A 23,740-nucleotide genomic window follows, 5' to 3' on the forward strand; every position below is an offset into this window, starting at 1 on the left:
TCTAGGAGGGGAAAAAAGTATGTGTCGAAACGGGTTTCCATAATGTGGACATAATATAATGGCAAAGCTAAAAAATCCAGTGATGGGAGAAAACTTTATTGATAAATGTACATTACTTTAAAATGTTGAATATTCTGAGTGTTTTAACACTGAGCAGTTGCATAAGGAGACATATGATCAATAGATGAATACATAGAGGGTCACCTGTCCATCTGAAAAAGAAAGCAGTTAGTACAGTTATGCAAGTCAGCATAAATGAGTGAGTCACCACCATGCTGTTACTGAGATGAGTCTAGTTACCATTTACTGTGCGCAGTCTTAAAAATGACTGAAATGTCCAGAAATTACTTGTTAAGAGAACAGTCTTGTCTGAAAAATCTTCCTTTCTGAGTTCAACTCCTTGTAAAACTCTACACACTGAACATTCAGGTAACATAGAGGATGATAAGTAAATGCTCACAGACAGGATGATACAATCATTGTAAACCATCTCTTGAGAACAAAACTGTAGAATAGAGGGTGAAAAAAGTTCCTCTATATCACAACAGATGAAAAATGAGGAACCAAAGTAGGGTGGAAAAAACCTTGCAAAGTCAAGAAAAACACAGAAACGACACCCACCCAATGACAGCAAACAACCATGGTCTGTGGCCCAATAGACCATGTATACATTCAAGAACAAAGCCTTAAGACAAACTGGCATAGGTCTGAATCAATTTATGGTCCAAACATTACTCCAGCAAAGTACTGTACATCACACTATAAAAAGCTATGCTGTGGAGAGGGCAGGGGAAATAAGATGTATCAATTTGTGATGGTTTTTGGTAAGCATTTCAGAGGCTATTGACGAGAAGATGTGCATATAATATTTTTCCTCAGATACACGTGGTCAATTAAACATGGGTGGCATTAAATGTTCAGACACGGCCTATGTGTAGACATATGCACAGATTAGGGGTGTAGGAGTGGACAACCTTTGAATACGGTTAACGTGATAATCTTCCAGACGAAAACACTGCAAGATTGTTCACCACAAAAGCTATTATCATCGGGACTACATTGACAAACATGTGTACACAACTATCCACCAGCCAACCGTTGATCCTATCCCCATGCAATTGTCTCACAGAACCCAAAACATTCTAATAAGTCATTTCAAAAGACTGTCTGCATCCACCTCAAGTTTTGCTTGACAATAATAGAATTTCATCTTCTTTCATTCTTAATATCATTCTCAATATTCTTTGATAATTGCCGGAGTACATCTCTCTGGAACAGGCTACATGGTGAAGTGCCTTGTGTAGTCGTATTCTATTGTGGGAATGACCGCTTGGACAAATTTCAAAAAAATCAAAAGATACCTGGAATTAAAAGTTAAGGAAGAACGAGGACAAATTCATAACTCAAAGTTGTCACGTCATTGTCAACATTCATCACTTGCCAGATGGTGATGTTTGGCGACGGAAAAATACCACCACAACACCAAACTAGATTGACTGAAAGGATACATATGCACTCCCAGCTCACCGCCTCCTTCTGCCACCGTCTCTATGATTTTTTTCATCACTTCAGCATGTCTGAAAAAAATTGAAGTGAAAGTTATTACAAAATTCTTACTTTCTCAGAAAGTAATTGAGAAACAGCAGACTTCATATGGTTTTGAGGAGCACACGTGTCCCTGCTCGCTCTCTCCCTCCCTCTCACCTGCAGGGGTGGACAGAGCACATGGCTGGGGGAGGCAGGTTGGGGTGGTTCTCTATGGTGACAGTCTTCTTCACATGGTCCTGGCTAATGTCTTCATACATTTGATCTACGGTCAAGGGTTGTCTGTCCTGGACAGCACGATAGGAGTATTTGTGAGTCAATAACCAAATTAAGCATAATATGATCTATTATGATATGTTGTGTAGTCCTATATAGGAGATTTTGAGGTACCTCGTCATATCCAAAGAGCCACAGTCGAGGGGTCTGGTAATATTTGTCGTATGTGATGTAGAGATCATAGGTTCGAGTCTGGAGAATGTCTTCATTTCCAGTGTCAGTTTTAGATTTTGTCTCCACAATTTTACTAGTGTCCAGGGTTGCCTGAGGAAAAGACAAAGGGAATTATTTTGATTAACAATATTTGGCCATATTAGAGCAAAACGTTTCATAACACTTTCATATCTACAACATTTTACCTCATCTTCCAAAAGACCACTTTCTTCATACTCTGAAAGAGAAGTACACAATATACTTGTATGCGGGAACCTTGAATATTTTTGTGGTAGTAAATCATACACATTCGAGAACAACACTTCCCTAAAAGGAAACGGCTGCCATACCTTCCATATCTGCTGTTTCACCATCTTCTTCATCATCCTCATCATCACCTCCATTCCCACAAGCACCAGATTTCACATTCATGTTCATGTTGTCCTTAAAAACAAAGAGGGGCAATATTCATAAAAGAACTGCAATAACATTCGCCATGTCTAAACTAAGTTCATGATGACAGCAGATCAACCTACCTTGTTATCCAATGTTATTTCTCGCACAGCTTCCACTACTCCTGTTACCCCTAAAGGACATTTGACACCCAAAGTAATGCGATATTACAGTAGATCCATATTTCACATGAAAGAATCGGCAAAGATAATACATGAAAGTGAACAAAAAGAATAAGCACAAACTTTGAAAGCTGAAAAGCTGTCCAACCTGAGTTATGGTAGGTGTCCACCCAGCCTCCATCTCCATCATCCTCCTCTATGATGGCCTCGAGCTCATCAGAATATTCCATCTGTTTACAACGCTTGTAGCAGGGCACTGCAGGGATGTAGAGACTTGAAGATAAGGACTAGTATTTTCTTTGGGTGTGGATACCAAGTTTTAAGCTTTGCCTCACTTACCATTGCGAGTTAACAGGAATTGCTTGTCCGGGGGCAGGTATGGTTTCACCTTGGTCTCTTCTCCTGATGCCCTACAGAAAGTAAATATGATGTGACAAGGATATACAGCTTACATGATACTATGAGTTTAAGCACACTTTTAAGCATTTTTGGGGGGATTTGGAACATTATAGATGCTGTAAAATATGTGAGGCAGCATGGAGTGGCCTTGCAGACATACACTCACCATTTCCATGTAGGACAGTGGTGAACAAGGTGATCGCCTGCAGCTACAAACTAGAGGGATCGAGGATGGAAAGACTTGTTTTTACAATTCGTAATGGAAATAAAATAATTACGCCACAACAGAGTTTGGAAGGTGTTATAAACATTCATTATGTTGTTCGATTACACATGCAAACCAAGCTGGTTAGTGTGGTAAATAACTCTTTATAATAACCTCTTCTGGTGTGATGACTCCAGTCTCTTTAAATTTGGATTCCTACAAAACAAAAACATTCAAAAATAAGTGATGTAGGAGTGATGTTATTACAGCTTGACTGAAGAGGAGTTTGACCGGATACACATTTACACTTTGTGTCTCAGAAACGTGGCGTAATGTGACTGAGTGGACTAATTATCAGAGAGACTAGACATTCCATTCTTAATTACCAAACAGCCGAAAGGAACACATCACTAGCTTTGCTTTTGAGTAAGATATAATAACAATAAGATATAGTAACATCAGAGTCCACTCAAAAAGTCAACATGGTCAAGATAGTGTTAACCTAGCTCTACCATTAAAATTTTGGAACAATATAACATTCTTTCCCCATACATTACCTCATGTCAAAGTCGTGTAACTACCGCAACCGAACTACAACTGACTGACAAACACACTTTTAGAGCTATTACACTATAGCTGATCTCCAGCACGGATCGTCGACGTCTAGCTAACTGGCAGGTACTGTAGATTGACAATGTGTGTGCTCGGTACTGTAGCTCTAGCTATCTAGCCTCGCTAGCTTACCTTCAGAACTGGAGTTAGAAACTCGGCCACACCAAGGGCCGTGCCTTTCACAGAATTTATGACGTTCTGCATGTTTTATCAGAGACCTCTCCTGACAACGATACGGGTATTCTTACGCCGAGCGGTGTTTAAGATCCGAACGTGTTTGTCTGAATCAGGCGGGGATTGTTGACTGCATTTGACAGCAACTGATCACATGACTCGTGTTTCAAGCCCTTCCGTTGTCAAGTTCTCGCGAGGACTGTTTTTTCTAAGAAGGTTGCCAGTTTCTTTTTGATCACACCTAAAAAGATAGGCCAATTACATTTGTATTTAAACTAACTTTAAAATAAGATACTCTTGTAAATTCAAGTTTCCTGAATGTTTAGACAAAGGTTTAGACAAACCAGATATCACAAAATACTCAAAGTCCTGACGGCATCTGATTAAAATGTTTTTTTTTTAAGAATGTTGAATGAATGATCAATAAAGATAATACACGATCAATGAAGATAATGAATGACCAATAAAGGGAGGAATTCCAGGACAAAAACAGATTTTGACATTTTAAACCTTTAATTGTTAAAAGAGAAACATAAAAAGACCAACATGACAAAAGCAAAAAGAAATAATTGACAAAATTAAATCTACGTAACAGCACTTTTTATCAAATAACAAAAGCAAGCAATGCTGTACAGATACCACCAATGGAAAATCATCTCAGTACTGATTGGACACAGATTATTTTTTTAAGTAACGTGCTTTTCACATCTTTAGTAACCATATCCTCTATGGTGGTACCCATCTTGATCCCTGCCATGGTGATCATACTCATCCTCAGGGCAGCGCATGCCCAGAGACTGCTGAATGGCCATCTCCTGTCGGCGAAGTTGCATGGAGTCCACCAAGTCATACATGATAGACATGGACCACATTGGAGAAGGATACCAGGACTTCACATTGCCGTCCTTCCCAACCAGGAGCATTGAGAAGTACTCAGGACTGATCTGGAAGTAGTTCCTGACATCTTTTACCAGCGAGGCAGAGAGGTCCTGCCGTTCAACTGTAGCGCTTCCTGTGGGGGTCAGACAAAAGAAGGATTAGAGGCTAGTTCATCTGGTTCACTTCATTGATTTAATTGAGTATTCATTGTACTCTTTATACATGAAAAAGATGAAGACTGAGACTATAAGAGGGCTTATGAGGAAAGGTAACTCTTGCCATTGATAGGATAGAGCTCCAAGACTCCGCCCATGTCGTCAATGTTCTTCCCAACCAGTTTCAGCACAGACATGTGACGCAACCCTAAGAGGAGTCCAGCGTAACCGTCATTACACATGATCCACCCACTCAATATTTCCACAGAATGAGAAATACAAATTGATTTTCTAATCAATACACAAAAGTTGGGAAGGACAATTTTGAGTGAGGAACAGAAGGGTTCATTTTAAGAGGCCACTGCAAGTTGAACCCTTCTGTTCCTCACTCAAAACTTTCCTTCTCTAGTTTTTTGGAAAGGAAAGAAAAAGGTGGGTTTAAAATATTTAAAAAACGATTTTTAAATCTATACAGTGGGATTTGTAGAATGAATCTCCAGTGTAGTTTTAGTGTTGCTTTAACATTAGATAGATGGCCCAATACCCTAAATAGAATATCTATTTACATTTTCAGAAAACTGACAGAAAAAGCACAGAATTGAATGTTCTGTATTGGACCAGTAATCCTGATACTAATCTAGATAGATTTGATACTAAGGTTGAACTGTCTTGCTGAACTTACTCTCCTAATTGGAGAAACACGGAGCTTTACAATATTTCAGGTCTTTTATCCTAATACCATCCCAGGAAAAACTCAGATTCTAAATAAAAAGATAATGTCACACTTGTTACACTTTTAATCAGTGTAAAAGTAACAGAAATGGTTGAAAGCATGTTACTTCTACAACATTCTCAAAACCCAAATACCAAACATTCTGCTATGTCTCCAGAGACCTCTATCTTAGCCAAGTCTTGAAGTGGTCTCCCTCCTTGTTGCAAGCATGTTTCAATTATATTGTTTTTCAACCTCTGTCCTCCTGTCAAATACTGACTAGAGCAATACTATATGTACCTCCACATATCTATGGATGCAATAAGGATTATTAGGTTGATTATTCTTCAATATAATGGCATTATTTATTTAGTTCATTCAGTCATTAATATATATTATTTCTTTCCAAAGTAGGGTTCTTAGACAAAAGCTACTCATGGTGTGTCCACGGTACATCTGTAATTGTGTGTGACATTGCATAGACAAACACTTGAGGGGCCCTGTCAAATCATCATGAAACGTCTAATGGAGCGTTCAGGCTTGAGACAACATGGTGAGCTCACCCAGATTGCAGGCCTGACTGGTCAGGGTGTAGAGCTGCTGCTGATAGGCCCAGTCGTCAACCTCAGGAGCTGACATCACAAATAGCCTCCGCCTCCAGCGAAACCTACCACACAGAACAGAGCGAAAAGGAAGAAAAAATAATTAATTAGATAAGAGATTGAGGCAAGGGATCACTGGGTAGAGATCGAAGCACTACAAGAGATAGAAGCACTAAGAAAATGTGTTTCAGTGTTGAGCAGATAAACAATTCCTGGAACTTAGGCCAAACTAAAGTGCAATGCAGAAATATGTCTGTTTACATTCTCATAAATTCTATCGCCCAAAACTACAAATGTCACCCTTCACAAGGAGCCTACAACAGAGAACTTTCAAGTTTTGAACTAAAGACAATTGAGTGATGTATTGTATTTGATAAAAGCAAATACAATTGAGCATTAAAACCACCATTTTGATATGAATAAACAGAATGGCCAGTACCTGGAAAGGAAGTTCTCTAAGGATCTAGATTTGTCTTCACTCTTGCAGGTCAAACCTTGCTTTTTCTGTTGCTCCATTTCCTTGATCCGTGAGGAGAACGTGTCTATGTAGTCAAACACAGCTTTCATGGCAATGGGCACTTCATATTCTTGCTGTAAGAGAACAATTCTATCAAACTTATTGTGTGATGTGTTGATGGCAAAGTGAAAGGTATACTGTAGCGTGGTAAAGAGTGGTGGTCGGTATCTGCTATCACTAACCTTAACTTTCATATCAAAGTCAGTCAGCACCATGTAATAGTCGTTAAATGTCATTCCCAGTTCCTTCCTCAGTGCTTTGATAAGTGGCTGGCTTGTAAGGTCATCTCTTGGTACACCCTTCAAAGGTTGATCTTGCTCTGCAACCACATATTTCCAACAGATGCTGTCTCATTATACTATTGTGTCGAAAGTCATATATTTATTCAGTTTCACTATTTGGTACACAATTTGATTTCTTTACACACATTGATTTCTATGTGTATTGATGAGCTTATTTACCCAATTGATAGTGATCTATTTTCATGGTGCCATTGTTCCAAGTGCCAAAAATGATGATGATAGAGATTTTTCGGATGGCCATCTCACACACTTGCTCTAGGTACTCATCTCTCTGTTGAGTGTACATGCGATTGTCTTCACTGGGAGCAGTGATGACCTGGAGAAGGAGCGGATCATTTTACATAACTGTCAGGCCGGACTTACAATCAGTACTTCCAGGAAAGTACCCCCCCCCCCCCCTCCCGCGTATTCTTATCCCCAGGAAAGCATTTTTGTTGGCTTAAATTATGTGCTTGAGAACATTAGTCACAAGGGCAAGCGTGTTTATCATACTTCCTTGCAAGTATACAACATCGACAAATAATAAACAATAACTTTTTTATAGCCTATTTTCAGAGTATTGTGATTGTTTCCATGTAAACGTAGCTGTCAGTCTTAACATTTATGTAAGTTGATGACGTCATACTCACAAGTAGTCGTCTCCTCCTTTCAAAGGAACTGAGAAAGGAAGCTAACGGCTCCATGGCACTTGGTTGTTTGGCAGCCAGCTTATCACCACTCACTTTCTCCTGGAACAGGGCACCTTTTTTCCCAGGCTTTCTGACACGGATGTTGCCCTCCTCCTCTTTGGCAACCTTGATCCTCTTCTTGTCTGCTTTCTTTTTGACTGCTTTATCTGTCTTTTTCTTCCTCTCTGCACTGTCGAGCCCAAGCTTAACCTTCTTGGAGGAAGAAACACTGGACTGGCTAGCCAGATCCTCTTTATCTTCACGGGTGAGTTGAGTTGCACGGGTGCCAGCATGTCGGCTGTCCTTGGGATCTGTTGTTTCTCCATGTTGGTTTTGGTTCTCTTTAATGGACTCTGTGAAGTTATGAGGCTCAGTTAAGGGATGGGACGTTGGTTTGACAGTCAGCTGGTTTCTGATCATTTTGCGGTTGACGGAGGGGACATAGGGGGATTCACCAATGGAGGGAGGAGCCAGGTTCCCTTGAGGTGTCGTTCTAGGATAAGAGGTAGTATGCATGGTTGTGGTGGGGTTGGTAGTGGATGTAGTTAAAGGTAGGGTGCCAGCTGCAGTTGTTCTCGCCGTGGTTGTGGTTCTCGCTGTGGTTGTTGTCCGTTTTGTGGTTGTCGTAGATTTTGCTGTTGTAGTAGGTTTTGCGGTTGTCGTAGGTTTTGTGATAGTGGTTTGTATTTTCATAATTGCTTTTGTCCTGTTGCTCATGGTAGCTGTCAAATCCTTGGCATTTTGTCCCTTAGCTGGTCTCTCCCCTCCTCTCCTCTCCGGCACCCTCTGCACTGTCATATTCTCTCTAGGATTAGATCCTGTCACCACCGTCCCTTCAGACTCAATCACTTGACCCTCCACACCAGCCATCTTACACCTCTGCACAAAGCCCTTCTGCCTGGCCTTCTCCAGCTTACGCATGGGGGTCTGGTCAATCACCTCATACATCGCTTCCATCCTGACAGGGTACGGGTACCTCTCCTCTACAAGGAGGTTTTTCTTGAGGAGAACCATGCCAAACTTTCCATTCTCCAGTTTCAGGAAGTTCATCAGCCTGGGGATGAGGATTGGGTCCAGCGGTTGCTCCAAGACCTCCCCCCGGCTGGTGATGCGACTTACCCTTCCACCCTTACCCCCTTCTTGGTGGAACATGACAATCTGCTGCATGTGGCGCTCTGCCATCTCACAGCGGACGTCAGGCTTGAGCAGGCTCATCATCAGGCGGTAGTAACCATCTGAGTCATGGGGGGCAGAAATGACAAGGACACGGTTCTTCCCTGCAAAGCTTGCCAGGACATTGAGGGAGCTTAGGGAACTAAGGGAACCAGTGGAAGTTCTGGTTGGCAAGTCAGGCTTACTGTTTTCCTGCGATGGACTAGAGAGGCTTGTTTCAGTCTTTGGTATGTTTATTTTTCTACTTGGTATCAGCTTTCTGACCCCTCCTGCTCCTCGGCGTGTAGAGTTGGCTCTCTGTTCTCCCTGAATATTCTCTTCACGGCCTGTCAAAGGAGATATCTTTATACTGCCGCTGGTAGAGGCAAGTAGGCCATCAGCACCATTTGCCACAATGTGTTGTGAGGTCTGTTGTTTGGTAAAGGTCACCCCCTGGAGGGGTGTTCGGCTAAGCATTCTTCTGTGGACTCTTCTGTCATTAGCTCCTGCATTCCATACCAACAAAATCAACAGAAGGCTCAAATGTAGTGTCCACTTCATTTTTGCAGTGTCAACAAAAACACAAGGTGACAGGTCAGAATGGAAGAGCAATGCCTGTTGTATGCCTGTTATTCAAACGTCCTACCCTTCCATGTGTCTGCCTCATCAGTCAATGGATGCTGCAGCAAATATCTGATGACATCACAACAGTAAACAAAATAGGCAAGACGTTTATGAAGAAAATCGTGCAATTATATTTCACAGTCGGCTACTATGCAATGGAAGGCACTTGGGAAATACAACAATATGCCAGGAAAACGTATTAATCGAAAAAAAACAGGATCCTCACAAAACTTTACTTGATAAGAAATTTGGCTCGCACAAGGTTGTATTCCTGGTGCCGTGGTTCCAACTGAACTTATGATAAAGTTTGACTTTTTTCCACTGAAAACTCGCTCCGACGACTGAAGTTACAGAATACCATAAAGAAACATTCCACTAAAGCAACGACTTTGGAAAAAAACGGATATTTCTGGCAGTAGTACGTCTGCAAGAGGGATCTGCCTCCCCCACCAGCTTCGAGTTACCCGAGAAAATGCTATGCGACCACAGCCTCTACCGGCGCTCTCCACCCACTGTACTAGAACCGATGAACCAGAGCACCAACTGAAGTCGGAGAAAGAAAGTAGCGATTGAGTAGTGGATCTCACAGTAAGGTTCGACACCGCCCACTGTTGCATAGATAGACATTCTGTGGTATAAATACACAAATCTCCACTAAAAAAACTATAGGCTGACCAATTTGGTTTCATTAGACCCTCGATTAAAAAAAATGATGTTCTTGAATGTGGTTGTATTGGTTGTTACTTATTAAATATGAATAATAAGTAGGAGCATACAATACAATTGCCATTGCTATATTGTAACTATATCAATGACTATAAACTGATTACACACAAGGAAAAGGATCGGTATGTGTATGGAATAAGATAATAAGAATCCATATACATACAGTAGATAGGTGGATATTTAGAGGTTGAACAGAAAGAGGTTTAACAGAGGATATGGTAACGCCATCTACTGACGGGGTATTGTATTTCCAATACATGTGCCCATACATTTGTAATGACAGCTCATTCAATTAAAGGATTGAATCACTTCTCGATTCTGATATTGCAAACTGTTCTTGGAATAACAAGAGCTAAACATAAGGTTTGTTTCAGGGAACACAACTATACCGTTTTTAATGTGTGCATACATATACAGATCTTCACTTTGCTAAAGAGACTCAGAACACCTTAATTGCTTGTGGCAGTACTGTAACGAGAATGAGCATGCGTCAATAAGCCTCTTATCCTAATGCACTTGCTGCTGAGCAAACACCCATATTGTACAGAGACTGAATAAGGAACATGCACCGACTATGTCAAGAGGAGGAAAATTGGAGACAGTTGTTATGCAATGGAGAATATGTAGATTAAGTCTTCTTTTAGTGCTTTCAGACTTGACCTAAGACATAGAAATAGAGTCAGAATGATGTGTGGGGACGTGGTCGGTGTCTGGGAAGTGGCACTAAGTGATGGTGTTTACAGGATTGAGTTTGCTCATGGCACAACGACAGGAAAGCGGGTCGTTATTATTAATGGACAGGTAGGCCCTGATGTGCATCTCTTCAGTAACATGTCCCTCACGTGTTGTACACATTGCAAATAATCATGAGAACAGACTTTCTGTTTTGCTCTTTCAACAGGAGGTTGTGAAAAAAGATTGGATGTTCAAGCTTGTCGGAAAGGAAACCTTCACTGTTGGAAGCTTCGACACCAGAGCAACTATACACATTGAGGCTCTTACTGGATTTTCCTATGAGTACTCCTTGGAGATTGATGGCAAAAGTTTAGAGAAGTTCATAGACGACAGATCAAAAATCACCAAGACGTGGGTACTGCAGGTGGATGGTACTGACTGCAGGGTTGTGCTCGGTAAGCCTCAACAAACCTGGACTATTATAGTCCAACTGCCTCGCATTCCCATAAAGAGGATATGCCTTCACAACTTCACAAGATCTTTATTTATTAAGTGTCCAATGTCAAAGACACGTTCTCCATGCTTGGAAAATCTACATACATCTCATAGGATTTACATACAGATTACCTAACCTGTTTGTACTGGTAACCTGTCATATGCGCTAACATTGTGTGTTTTTTTACTTTTACTTCCCTATATGTAAGGTTTATAGATACATCCCATATCTTAAGTTAAATTGTGTTTCAGGTAGAAATAACAAGATTTGTATTTGTCAAATACATTTACTATATGACACTGGTGTTGATTAATGCATCCTAATAGAACCACCGTAATCAAGTCCCAGTTTTCCCTGCATCCCAGAGTGTGGACAGGGGCTGGATTGGTCTACACTTGATTTGTGTTAAAGTAGCAGAAGGTCAGAGTGTGGGGGTGTAAAAGCACACAATACAGACAGATAAGTGGATAATTAACTAAAACATAGGAACACATTCTGTGCTGAAGTGGCCTGCCGTGTGCAGTGGAACAGGTTAGTGCTGTACTTAGACCGGGCCGTGTCATATAATCCTCTCCAGTCATAAAAATGCTAGCTATGTCTAATGCACTGCTGTTTCTGTCCCAAAATAAGGCCAACATCTATTGTAGTCTATTAATTAGATTTTTCTCTTCGAACAGAAAAGGATACAATGGATATATGGTGCAATGGGCAGAAGATGGAAACCATGGTAAGACAGAAGACAGATTATGCTCATTAGAGTTCAAGCAGCTTTGGTGTGTGAAAGATCCACAGCCGGCATCTTCACCACAGGCCATTAACAGAAATCAGATTTATAAGTATGTTCATTCCAACTGCATATTGAAATGTGTTCTTTCTCATTTGACATTTCCAGGGAGAGTTTGTGGATGATGGCACAGAGACACACTTCATGATAGGAGAGCATGAATGCTTCATTAAAGCTATTAGCAGTGGGAAGAAACGAGGAGGCATAGTTCACCATTTAATAGTCGATGGGGAAAAGGTTTCTGCATACACATAGCTGATAAGGAGAAGCTTAATGGACATGTTATCTTTGTGAGGAAGGATATACTTACAAGTACATTGAAAGAACTTTCCATAATGGAGAGGAATATTGAAATATGAAAGAAATATAAATTCAGGCTACACATTTTCACCAGTATAACGTGATTGCAGTATTTCACTTGTATAGTTGAACTGATATATTTCTCTAATACAAGAGTATGAATAATATCATATATGACGGAGGGCGTGCTTTAAAAAAATAATAATATAGAAATGCCAATAAACCAATAAAAAGGATTACTCTGCAATTGAGTTCACTGTATGTCGACATTTATTGCGCATGCCCTACGCAATGACTACCTTCATGAGTTCAAAACCAATGGACGATTTCCAACAGGAAACGTTTGGGAATGACATACAGACGGGATGGATCTCTGCACAGGAGAAAGGGAAAATGCCTCTGTGCCTAAGGATAAGCGAACGCAATTTATAAATTAATAATTTGTCTTATCATTAAAATATTTCGGATTAAATAGACATTTTAGTCCGTAAGTAACTGTAGGGATTGAGCGAATTGTGGACTGTGTGGGTCTAGTTCTGCCTAGCTCCTGCACGCGAAACAAAACAACGAACGGGAGTCGGGACTGCGCAGAACGCACATCGAGCAACGATTTGTAACTATTTTAGCTGTTAGCGTGGATGTATGGTCTGCTGGGTTTTTTGCCATTTGTTAATACCGACCTTATGGTTTAACTGTCTTTTAAAAGAACCAATACTGATTATTGGTTATTTAAAGGCACTGGGACGTGGTCCGATACATTCAGAGTTTTGTCTCTGGCTTGGCAGCCGCTAGCAAATCAGCTAGTAGCAGGAGGGCCTGTCTGGCACCGCGTAAACCTTGCCTGAGTAGATTAGATATGACTATTCATCGCTATTGCTGGCAGAGACGCATAAATGTCAATCTAACTAGCTGGTAATTTTTTTTTTTTTTTTTACATGTTTCCTCCGCAAAGGACTGAGTAAGGATATGGGGAAGCATTGCCCATCCAACAACTACTGTCACTCCTTCAGGATTTCAAGTCTGGAGAGCTCGGGTCGTTTTGTTGAAAACCGTGGGAACGTTAGCTAGCCAACTACAGTGGCTAAATGGACATACATGTTTTTTCTTCAGCTGGTAAAAGAAAATGTTTCCTTTATGTGTTAATGTCACCCCTCAAATCAAATTCGATAAATTATAGTTTCGGCACAAGAGGACTAAAAAGCGGCACTGTGCAATCCCCTGCTGAACACTTAGCTTGCTACTATTTTGGAAACTGAACCTATAAAGTGACAGCAAACCAGCTGCAACATGAACTACCAGCAGCACCTTGCGAATTCGGCAGCGATTCGGTCCGAAATCCAGAGGTTCGAATCCGTCCACCCGAACATCTATTCCATTTATGAACTGCTGGAGCGCGTGGAGGAGCCCCTTCTACAAAATCAAATTCGGGAACATGTCATCGCCATTGAAGGTAAGCCAACATAAATGTTTGAACAAACTGCATGTTCTTTTTCTGGTAGAGGTCACCCCAAATGGATTTTCCAGTATGATACTGTATCTGTGAGTATATCAAGCAGAATGTTAATGCATAATGTAGCCTAGTATTTTCTATGGCACAGGTTCATGTTGGTCAGTCAAGCAGTTTATCAATTTGACATTTGAACTACAAGTAGCATATAAGACTGACGGTGGCACTTGAATTAAATCCTTAGCCAACTTTGATTTCCATCCAATGATGCGCTTGAAACAGGGCTACCTTGCATTATTTTACTGGTTACGTGTAGAATTATTAGTGAGCTGACTAATCTTTCGGTCACGCAGCTTGACAGATGTTGGGCTACGCAATGGCAACCTGACTCGTTTTCTCATAACCCCTGTGCTTTCATTTGGCTTGGTAACTGTGTCATATCATGACTCACGCTGCATCACTGCTGCTCAGTGCTCAGAATGATCAGACATTTGACTATTACTCAAATCACCCTTTGGATAACAAAAATCTGCGAAAGCACACACTGTTGGCATAAGTAGGGTTTTTGTTTTCCTGGCTGCATACCTTCATTTGCAAGGGGGTTGGTGTGTGCAGGGATGGCTTGCCCATACCTAGTTGACCCACTTTCACTGGTCAAAACCTCAGCAAAGGCAAGAGAGAACACTTTCACTGGCTGAATGTGGGATTGTCAGGTAAGAGCAGATGAATGCCGTCTTCCTGCTCCAAGTTGTTGGACTCCTACCTTCTGGCCACCAAGTTGGTAGTCTGCCTGCTGGGACTTGTAGCTGGACATGTTCTGGCAGAGGAGCCACTTAGATGAGAGGGGCCTGCCTTGTAAACAGGGGTCTGGTCTGGGCCAGGTTTAGCCTGCACCTGGTCCACAGATTTCTGTTTTGCCAATGCCATTCAATTTCATCGTCTGGTTCTTTTTCCAGCTTTAGTGGTGTCTCCACATGCACAAAATCTGATGTGTTATCAAGTTGCCTTTGAATGGTACAGTTTATTTCCGCCTGTGCAATAGTCAACCTGACAGCTCGTTTTTACATTTGAAGATGTTTTTGTGGTAATAGTTGTGAGTCATGACGTCAGCTCAGGCCATAGGCCATATGTTTCACTCGACTGAACCATTCAAACTCTTAAGCTTCTACTTTCATGGCAAATGAGGCCCAATGAGATAGATTATCCAACACGTTCACTCCTATAGAGCAAACAGCATATTTGTATATTGGATTATAGATGAGGTTGGGATTAAGCCTTTCCGTTTTAAAGGCACCTTGTGTGTCATCTCCCGACCTCTCTTCGGACAGATGGCAAATCTGCCCAGGAAACTGATCCGCCCCACCCCTTGCTCCCTAACCTAGGACAACTGTCTCTCAGTGGAATGACTGATATTTTGTGAGGGAGGGCTGTGGGTGTGTATGAGAGAGAGGGTGCGTTAGAGAGTGTTAGAAAAATAGAAAATAGATGGAACAGGAGGGAAGGGATGGGACAGGGAGAGATGTGACGGGAGTGACAGATAACGACCGAGAGAGAGAGAGAGGGGGGGAGCCAATAGCATTCCCGGAGTGCCTACCCCGATGGATGTCCCTTTCACAATAAGTGGAGAGATGCTTTTAAACCGTAGTTTTAGCCCTTACGTAACCACCCGCCTGACGTCGTGCGCTGGGGACGTGAAGCCCGCCCGCCTGGAGACATTATCCTGATCTCTCTGCACCCTTTGTTCCTGGCTGATTCACTCCTACCATCCTGCACCACAAGCTCCCCTACGCGCTGACTGCATCCGATGACGAGCAAACAACCTCTGTGGTGTGTGTGGTGGCCCATGTTTTTACTACGCCACCATGGCGAGAAAACACGTGAAGGTTCTCGTCGTATCAATTGTTCTTGAGATTAAAAAGTCACCGAGCTTATAGTCCTGTTTAGGTCAATAAGTTAAGAATCAAATGACCGCATATATACATAATTGTTTTAGAAATAGTATGATTCTGTGTACACAATCCAGAAAGATGTTTTCTGTAGGCCGGCCTTTCTCTCCTTTGGTTGCATTGAAGGCAGCACAATGGATCATAAAGAGGCAAGACCCAGCTAGATGTCTGCATTGTGTGCCCCATCCCGATGTTCACAATTGATTTCTTTGATTGCGGTTCATGTTACAGTAACTTTTGTACAGTCTAGTCTAGAGACAGGGTACAGCCCTGTAATCAGTAACATATCCAATATTCAGGGGCTGGCCTCAGTCATGCCCGCATGTGTTATCTCTCTCTCTCTCTCTCTCTCTCTCTCTCTCTCTCTCTCTCTCTCTCTCTCTCTCTCTCTCTCTCTCTCTCTGTCTCTGTCTCTGTCTCTGTCTCTGTCTCTGTCTCTGTGTGCGTCTGTATGTGTCAAAAGTAGTGTGAAATTAACCAGAGCCTCGCAGATTACATGGCGGCGGGCCTTCCTGCGTCGTTAATGCGACTCTAATCGGTTGAACGGGGGCTCAACGGCACATCTCCATCCTACGCACGCACCCAAACAGGAGGGGAAACAGACCACAAATCCCTATTCTGACCCTCCAGCCAGACAAACCCCATAGGACAGACGGAGAGACAGAGAGGAGTGAACACATGGAACAAGAAACGGTGAGATTTTGAACGGAAGACCGAGACAAAGATGCAGGGAGGAGGCTGGATGAGCCAGGTCTATAAATCGGGAGATGATGTATGGGCGTGTGTCGGAGGAACCAATGGCTGGCCTGCTCCATGTGATGAACTGCTGCAGCGGCAGCACATGAGGAGCGCGAGCCGCAGCCTGCTGTTCATGGCTGAGCGACGAGGCTCAAGGTTGTTGCACGGCCCCCCCCGCCCATCACGTCGCTGTCTCGGACTCTCATTGGATGCTGCTGAGGTAGGGTCACCTATAAGCGACAGGGCTAAATATACCCCCGACCGCCACACACGTACGCACGCCCGCCCGGCAACGGCGTTCCGCTGTGCCCTCATCCTGTGTGTGGATGCAGAGAGAGATGGAGCCGTCGCTGGGTAAAAAAAACACCACTCCCAACCCAACCTGCCTCCGGGGCCCCATTAGGGAGATGCGGTCATCAGCCATCCATGTGTTTGTTAGCTGTGCTCCGATAAGGATGCGTCACGGCAACACGCATGTACGGAGCATTCACACACGCATGCACGGATTCCGGCCCGGCCCGGTCCTAGTCCACGAATGCTCAAGGGGAAGGTCGAGGCTTATCAGTGATCCCCCCCCACTGGTACAACTAAGATTCCACATTCTTGGCCTCTCTCCCCTGTCAATTCATTTTTTTGTTGACTGCAGAGATTTTGTAACCCCCCCCCCCCCGCCTTCCCCCTTTTCGGTCCAAATTGCATCTAGAGGTTGGCAATTGCCGGAGCTGGCGAGAACAGGCTCGTCTCTATCTCTTTCTATTTGATTAGAAGGCCCTGGAGAGGTGCCACTGTGGGGCTGGCTGAGCGGGGGCAGCAGGGGGGGGCATATGGGGGTCCATATGCTAAAGAGGCTCCGCTGTCTAGACCCAACAGAGGGATTAATGCGGGAGGATGACGATGGGTACAGTTGCATTACTGGGACCACGGTGGGGGTGTTGGGTACAATGCAGATTAGCGGGGGACCCCTGGCTGTCGTCCAGGCCATGACAAGAGGGCGCTTCGCTCAATGGCGCAGGTCTGAATGAAGTACACGAGAGAGACAGGGAACATGGCCGAATGTTGTGTCCCCCCCCCCCCCCCCAACATGGACTACAGGTGAAAGGACAGGATAGTCTTTGCCACCCTTGGAGTCAGAGGCCTGTGATGAAAGGGAGAGCAACTCCCAGCTGCCGGGATGAAAGGGCCCTCTTTGGAGAACAGATCTTTGTATGTTTTTGTGTTGAGTGCTCTCTGAGGGGGAAAGGAGGGGGTGTGAAAGAGAGAACATGTGGTCCAATATGGGAGAGAAACAGGCTCTTGTCACAATTCTCCGCTTGGGCAAATTCAAATCAACACTGCACGTATTGTACAGACTGTATCATGTTCACTAGATGCTACTGAGTGTCCATAGGTTTTGCAAGAATCTGTTTTCCAGAGGAAGTAACCGAAAGACAATACCACAGAATAAACTTCTCCAGATTTTCTACTGATTGAAACCGCCCAGAGCTAGGAATGAGAAGCAGTTGTGTGGCGTCCAGGCCATGCGAACTTCACTCAGAATGTTGCCCAGTTATATGCCAAGCAGCTCTTTCTGCATACTGTTTTAGCACAGTGCTTATGCAGATGTTCCCATTCTGCATTGTGCACAGTGCCTACTAAATACTACAAGGGTGCAGGATGCAGAATCCACTGCCACAATCGATGGCACAAGAAACACAGACCCAGGACAAGTGCCCTGGCTTTCTCACTGATTATCAAAACATGACGCACTTTTCTCTCCCTCTCACACCCTCTCCCTCATCCTCAAAACAGTTTGCTAATTTAATGGGTCATTGTGCTTGAATGATGCAGGGCTCCAGGCAAGCATTTACTGCTACGTTTGGATATTTTTGGCAGCAGCCACTGTTGCTGTAGAGCACACATCTTGCTTTACATCTTTCAATCATGTCTTTTCCTTGCTGGCACAAGACCATTTTTCAGTTGGAAAACCGGCATGACTGTAAAATAAGTAGAATGGTAAACAGTAAGTCTTTCAATTTTAAGTGGATTGATTCTAGTAAATTATTCATTTGAAATAATTTGTCCCTTTTCTCAGATTTTTCTGTTCACTGTCACAGTAGAACCTTTTAGAAGTTGGTGTGTGAGGTAGCGCAGTCAATCAGCGCTACCTCACCTGACACTTGCTGTGCTCTGCTTGTGAAAGACTGTTTCTGTCAAGAGAACGTTCCGGCTTCTGTCGAGGAAGGTTCCACCTGTCTCTCTTGTTCCTTTGGAAATCCCCCTGGAGGGTTCGGGCTGAGGCATTATCCAGGCCTTTGTTGTGTCTGGCCTAAGATGAGACAGCGGAGAACAAATGTCGACAAAAGACATCCCGCCCTCCCCCATACCTTCTGTGGTTGTTACGGGGACACTTAGTCAACATGTACTATTTCATGTGTTCCACCAATCCACCATGTACATGACGTAAACAGATGAATGCACATGTGTATTCAAAATGGCTGTGGGGCTCTCTGTCGAGCTTCGACGCACCAAATAAACAAATATTTTGACATCATGGTGGACTGAACAAATACTCAAAAGCGTTCAGTGCGAAAATAATACTACAACGGAGCAGAGAGCATGAACTGTGAGCAATCAACCCAACTGGTTGGTGGTGTGTCAAAAGGGGGAAGTGACTGATGCAGTTGCATGGAACAAAGGAATGGGCTCACAACAGATATAAAAACAGACAAGCTAAGAAAAGCTCAATGCATTTATTATTCGGTGACCTATCATGATTTGTGCTGTTTGCGTCGGAACAGTAGGGCCCTATATGTGTGCTTATGCAAAGTGTGGCAGGCCCAGCGAGTTGGTTTCCATTCAATCCGATCAGTCAGCCCTCATGCTCCTCGTTGGTGTGTGTGTGTGTGTGTGTTTGAGTGCTGAATCACAGAGGAACAGTTTAGTTCTCTATTGAAACAGAACACAGAACAAACAGGTAGGGTTACATCACATTCTGGCACCCATGGCAGTGCTAAGGTACCAGTCCTACCCCCATAGGAACTAGCCTCGTGTTGAAGAATCAACAGTAGTTCAATAAACGGTCGAATCTCTTGTTCAATCTATCCATTGCCTTCTTCTATTTCTGTATCTACTGCTAGGGTTCTAAGTCAACCTGTAATGTTGCTAAGGTCTTATGAAGACTTCAGGGCAAAATGTAGCCCCCGCTCTTGCCTAACGCAGCTGTCAAATACTTCACGCTCCGAGCATTCTATATTTTTCATGCCACTTAAGGTGCATTAGAGTGGATTCTGCTAAAGTTCTGTCCCGGAGTAGTCGTCGCTACCCATGGATGTCTCTTTTAGTAGCAGCTCATGAGAGCAGTGCAGCACCTCCCCTCCAAATGGGCTCTTTCATCGGCAATATTCTGCAGCGACGTCATTTAATTCCAAAACCACCATTCGAATCAAGTTTGTCAGTCAGTCAAGCACATTTATTTATAGAGGTATCATCTAGGTAAATCAATTGCTTAAATGTCCAAGTTTAGTGTTTCCCCTACCATTATATTATTTACACGACGGCATGTAATTTCTGTCTCTACATGGTCCCCCCCCCAAAGCTGTAAACCTAGGGGAAACACTGAAGTTGTTTGTGATGCAAGAGGTTACTCATGTCTACTCTCGTCCTATGCATACCTTGGCTCAGCACACTATAGGACTGGATTTCTAGATAACCAGAGCGAGGCTCTGGACTGGTCGCTGACAGGAGTGGTTATCACGCCATACTGGACAGTCCTTCTCTGAGACAACACACATCCAGTCAGCGCTGAAGTCCCGAGTTGCAATCGAATATTTGGGTATGAAAGACAGTTGTGATTAGCGAGCCGTCCTTTACACTTACAGAGCATCAGAGCAGTGGATGAATAAGAGATGGGGGGGGGGGGGGAGGGGGAGGGAGGGGGAGATGGATGAGACCGTATGATCTCTACCCCAGATAAGACTGAGCTGGAAGGTGGTGGTTTGAGTCATCTAGAGAAGGCCAACATCGACCCAGCCTTCCACCACAGAGCTGCTGTTGATGTACAGCCCTGCAGTGCGGGGCATTAGCCCAGAGTAAAGGATAGTACACATGCAGCTTGACTCTGGATGTGAACGGGGGCTACCCCAGCTGTGGATGCAGCTGCACTGGGGACTCATGGGAAGGTTGGGGGTTGGGGGGGGCGGTTCCCCCCCCCCTCCACATCCCTCAGATTCCCCCCCAGGAGGGAAGCTGTTCTGTGGAGCCAGACACGGACCCAACCAAAACAATAGCCACAGGACCCATGGATGAGTAAAAATAGAACACTGGCTTCCTGCTGAGAGCAATGATACACTCCCCCCCCATCCCCCATTCCCCTCCTTGACTCCCACGGGACACTGATGTCACATCCTCCTCCGCTGACCAATTGGTGTCAAACCAGCGCAGCCCTCGTGGCTGTTGGCCTCTCCCTGTGCGGTGACCACGGATGACCTTGGGTCTGCCTGGCCAATAGGAGTGCGGGTGTGCGATGAAGGATGTGGAGTTTTGCCTTGTTTGTGTGGATGGTGAGGCCCTTTGATCTGTCACATTTCTGTCGTCTCAAACAGATGCTTCCAACCCCGAAGGCCTCGTCTTGTTCGACGATTAATGATTTATTGGTTCATTAATTAGCCTACTTTTCACCATCACCAGCCATCTTAATTAGGCTATCTCTGTACCCATGTTCTCAGTGCAGGCCTACATTCTTTTATCTGAAGGAACAAAACGAGCCCCCAAACCAGCGTCTCCAAATGCATTAAGATAATTGCCGGCACACGAGACTGTCTTGTCTACTAGAGGATTTTATCACCCTTTTGTGGACCTTGTTGTGCCGTGGTTGTAAACTCTGTCGAATGGCTGGGCTCATTTTCAAAGTGCTTCAGCCGGGGTCAGTAGGAAGCGCTCTCTCCATCTGGCCTTCAATGGAGAAAAATCAATGTCCCCTGCTTGTTTCTTCCTTTCCCTCCCGAGGACCCTCTTCTCAGTGTTAGGTTGGTCACCATCTGGCAGCGGGAGCGCTCGTTTAAAGCTCAGTAATGAATGTATGCATCCACACGCCTCCTGGTGCCACTGAGGCTTCCATCCTGCCAGGACGAGCACTCCTCTGCTCCTGGAGCCAACTAGGAGGAGCGCTCTTAGGATCCTTCGCTCGCCCCATACCGCCACGATTGACCCTCGTCGGGAGAGAATTTCCTATGGCTGAATGTGGACGTGACTGTATTGGCACAGTTCAACGGGTTTCATCTGTTTTGTGTATTAGATTCCCTACATGCCGGCTCCCAGTGAGATACACATGTCGGTTGGCCTGATGGGATAAATCATGTCATGTTTAAGCCAGGGATTATGAATCTGCCTCAGCGGTAGTTAGAGACGCTCACTGGCCAGGCTGAAGCGTTGTGTTTGGCAGCTGGAGACTGACCCTGGCACACTGCTCTGCTGAGTCTACTAAGCTGTTTAGACCAGGTCCCTCACACAACCACATTCTCTCTACCTTGACTCTCGCTCTCTCTCTCTCTCTCTCTCTCTCTCTCTCTCTCTCTCTCTCTCTCTGACTCTGTCTCTGTCTCTCGCTCTCTCTCTCTCTCTCTCTCTCTCATTCTACCCTTGCCTCTATCCTTCTGCCTCTGTCTTGCTACCTCTCGGCCTCTGCCTTTCTGTCGCTCTACCTCTGCCTTTCTCTCTCTGCCTCTCTACTTCTGCCTCTGTCTCTAACCCTCTGCCTCTCTGCCTAACTCTCTGCCTCCATACCTTTTTGCCTGTCTGCCTCGCTTCCCTTCGGCCTTTCTTCCCCTCTTCCTCTTTGTCTCTCTCACACACGCGCTCACACGCTCGGGGGACAGCGTAGGTCTCAGGTGTGAGGCGTCGGCAGTCTGTGTGTGTGTGTATGCTGGTTACCATGGCGGAGGGTCACATCCAGGCGATAATTAATTCCCAGTAGAGCCAGGCCAGGGCTGCCTGCTCGGCCGTGATTGGACGGGGAGAGGTGACACTTCCTGCTCCTCCGAACCCCTGTCTCGTTTGTTCGTAGAGGCAGAGGTTAAGAGTCTCACCCCAGACCTGGTAATGTTACAACACGCACGCGTTTGTCCCGCAAGCTCTCAGAGCTGCCCCGTGTTTGCGCTGCTAGAATGGTGCAATATCCTGAGAAGGAAACACACACACACACACTCCTGTCTGTGTGTGGGTCTCGGAGCCATGTCATGTGTAATGTTGGGATTACGAGTTGTTTAGCTATCCCAGGGATGTGAACACTGGCTGACCCTTTCTAACCAGAAGGAGGGGAGGGTCGCAGGGAGGGAGGGGGGAGGGGGGGTGATGCATCCGGTCGTCTTCTGAGGCCGCTGCCGCTGTTTGTCCGTGTTTGGCTTTATTCTCGTCCCGGCAAAACGTTTCAGAACCCATCCCTGTTCTCTGTGTAATTTGGGTGCCGGCAAGGCCCCCCCCCATCCCCCTTTTCCCTATTCCCCCCCTCCCAAGCGAGTTTTCACATGCCAGCGGCGCTCTCACATCAGCAGAGCTGATTGTGTGTGTGTGTGTGTGTGTGTGGTGACTCACTGCAGGAGCGGCGAGGATGACGCTGGTTGACAGCCCGTTGATGCCGGGGCCTCTGGGGGGGGGGGGGGGGGTGTTGGGGGGGGGGGGGCTCGGTCCGGTGAGCATTGCTTAACCTTCTGCTAAGTAAAGAGTCTCCTCACAAAGGAGGGGGACGGCGGACATCAATCAGCCACTCCAGTCAGCGCTCTCTCTCTCTCCCCTGAGCAACCCGCTCTGACGCTCGACACACACCACACACACACACACACACACACACTCTCTCTCACACACACACACCTCTCAGCTGTCCTGGTGACCTCCAATGGTTGTAGACTTTTTGACCTGTGGTATTTAGCGCTTCAGCAGCATGCCCGCGAGAGAGTTTCTGCCCTGGGCTGGTCGGAGGTCTGCAGCGAGGACGATCACCTGTCATCTGGAGCCCCGCACGGACGCCCGAAGATGACACACCCTGCAGGCACAGGTGTACCACAGGCCGTAACCATGACGACTGAGTGACGGGGAGGGGAAGCAA

The 23,740-nt window shown here is 44.7% G+C and overlaps 3 protein-coding genes across 3 annotated transcripts; 1 reads left to right on the top strand and 2 right to left on the bottom strand.

Moving 5' to 3' along the window:
• Window positions 1-80: 80 nt before the first annotated feature.
• atg3 (autophagy related 3) lies at window positions 81-4,088 on the bottom strand. The gene is made up of 12 exons (XM_062447108.1): window positions 3,898-4,088; window positions 3,328-3,369; window positions 3,115-3,164; window positions 2,889-2,959; window positions 2,698-2,805; window positions 2,511-2,560; window positions 2,325-2,418; window positions 2,181-2,212; window positions 1,936-2,085; window positions 1,705-1,832; window positions 1,509-1,577; window positions 81-1,361 (listed from the first exon to the last, which is right to left on the bottom strand). The coding sequence occupies exons 1-12, from the start codon at window positions 3,967-3,969 to the stop codon at window positions 1,280-1,282; spliced, it is 948 nt and encodes a 315-aa protein (XP_062303092.1). The 5' UTR covers window positions 3,970-4,088; the 3' UTR covers window positions 81-1,279.
• A 341-nt stretch (window positions 4,089-4,429) lies between these two features.
• ccdc80l1 (coiled-coil domain containing 80 like 1) lies at window positions 4,430-10,073 on the bottom strand. The gene is made up of 7 exons (XM_062447388.1): window positions 7,736-10,073; window positions 7,266-7,422; window positions 6,987-7,123; window positions 6,727-6,878; window positions 6,249-6,352; window positions 5,098-5,181; window positions 4,430-4,951 (listed from the first exon to the last, which is right to left on the bottom strand). Exons 1-7 carry the CDS (start codon window positions 9,485-9,487, stop codon window positions 4,650-4,652), a joined length of 2,688 nt encoding a protein of 895 aa, XP_062303372.1. The 5' UTR covers window positions 9,488-10,073; the 3' UTR covers window positions 4,430-4,649.
• A 725-nt stretch (window positions 10,074-10,798) lies between these two features.
• Window positions 10,799-12,791, top strand: LOC134007819 (fas apoptotic inhibitory molecule 1-like). Its single transcript, XM_062447516.1, has 4 exons — window positions 10,799-11,077; window positions 11,178-11,406; window positions 12,125-12,174; window positions 12,340-12,791. Exons 1-4 carry the CDS (start codon window positions 10,961-10,963, stop codon window positions 12,484-12,486), a joined length of 543 nt encoding a protein of 180 aa, XP_062303500.1. The 5' UTR covers window positions 10,799-10,960; the 3' UTR covers window positions 12,487-12,791.
• The last annotated feature ends 10,949 nt before the right edge of the window (window positions 12,792-23,740 follow it).

Source organism: Osmerus eperlanus, chromosome 21 (assembly GCF_963692335.1).
Source record: "Osmerus eperlanus chromosome 21, fOsmEpe2.1, whole genome shotgun sequence".
In the NCBI taxonomy this organism is placed as follows: Eukaryota; Metazoa; Chordata; class Actinopteri; order Osmeriformes; family Osmeridae; genus Osmerus; species Osmerus eperlanus.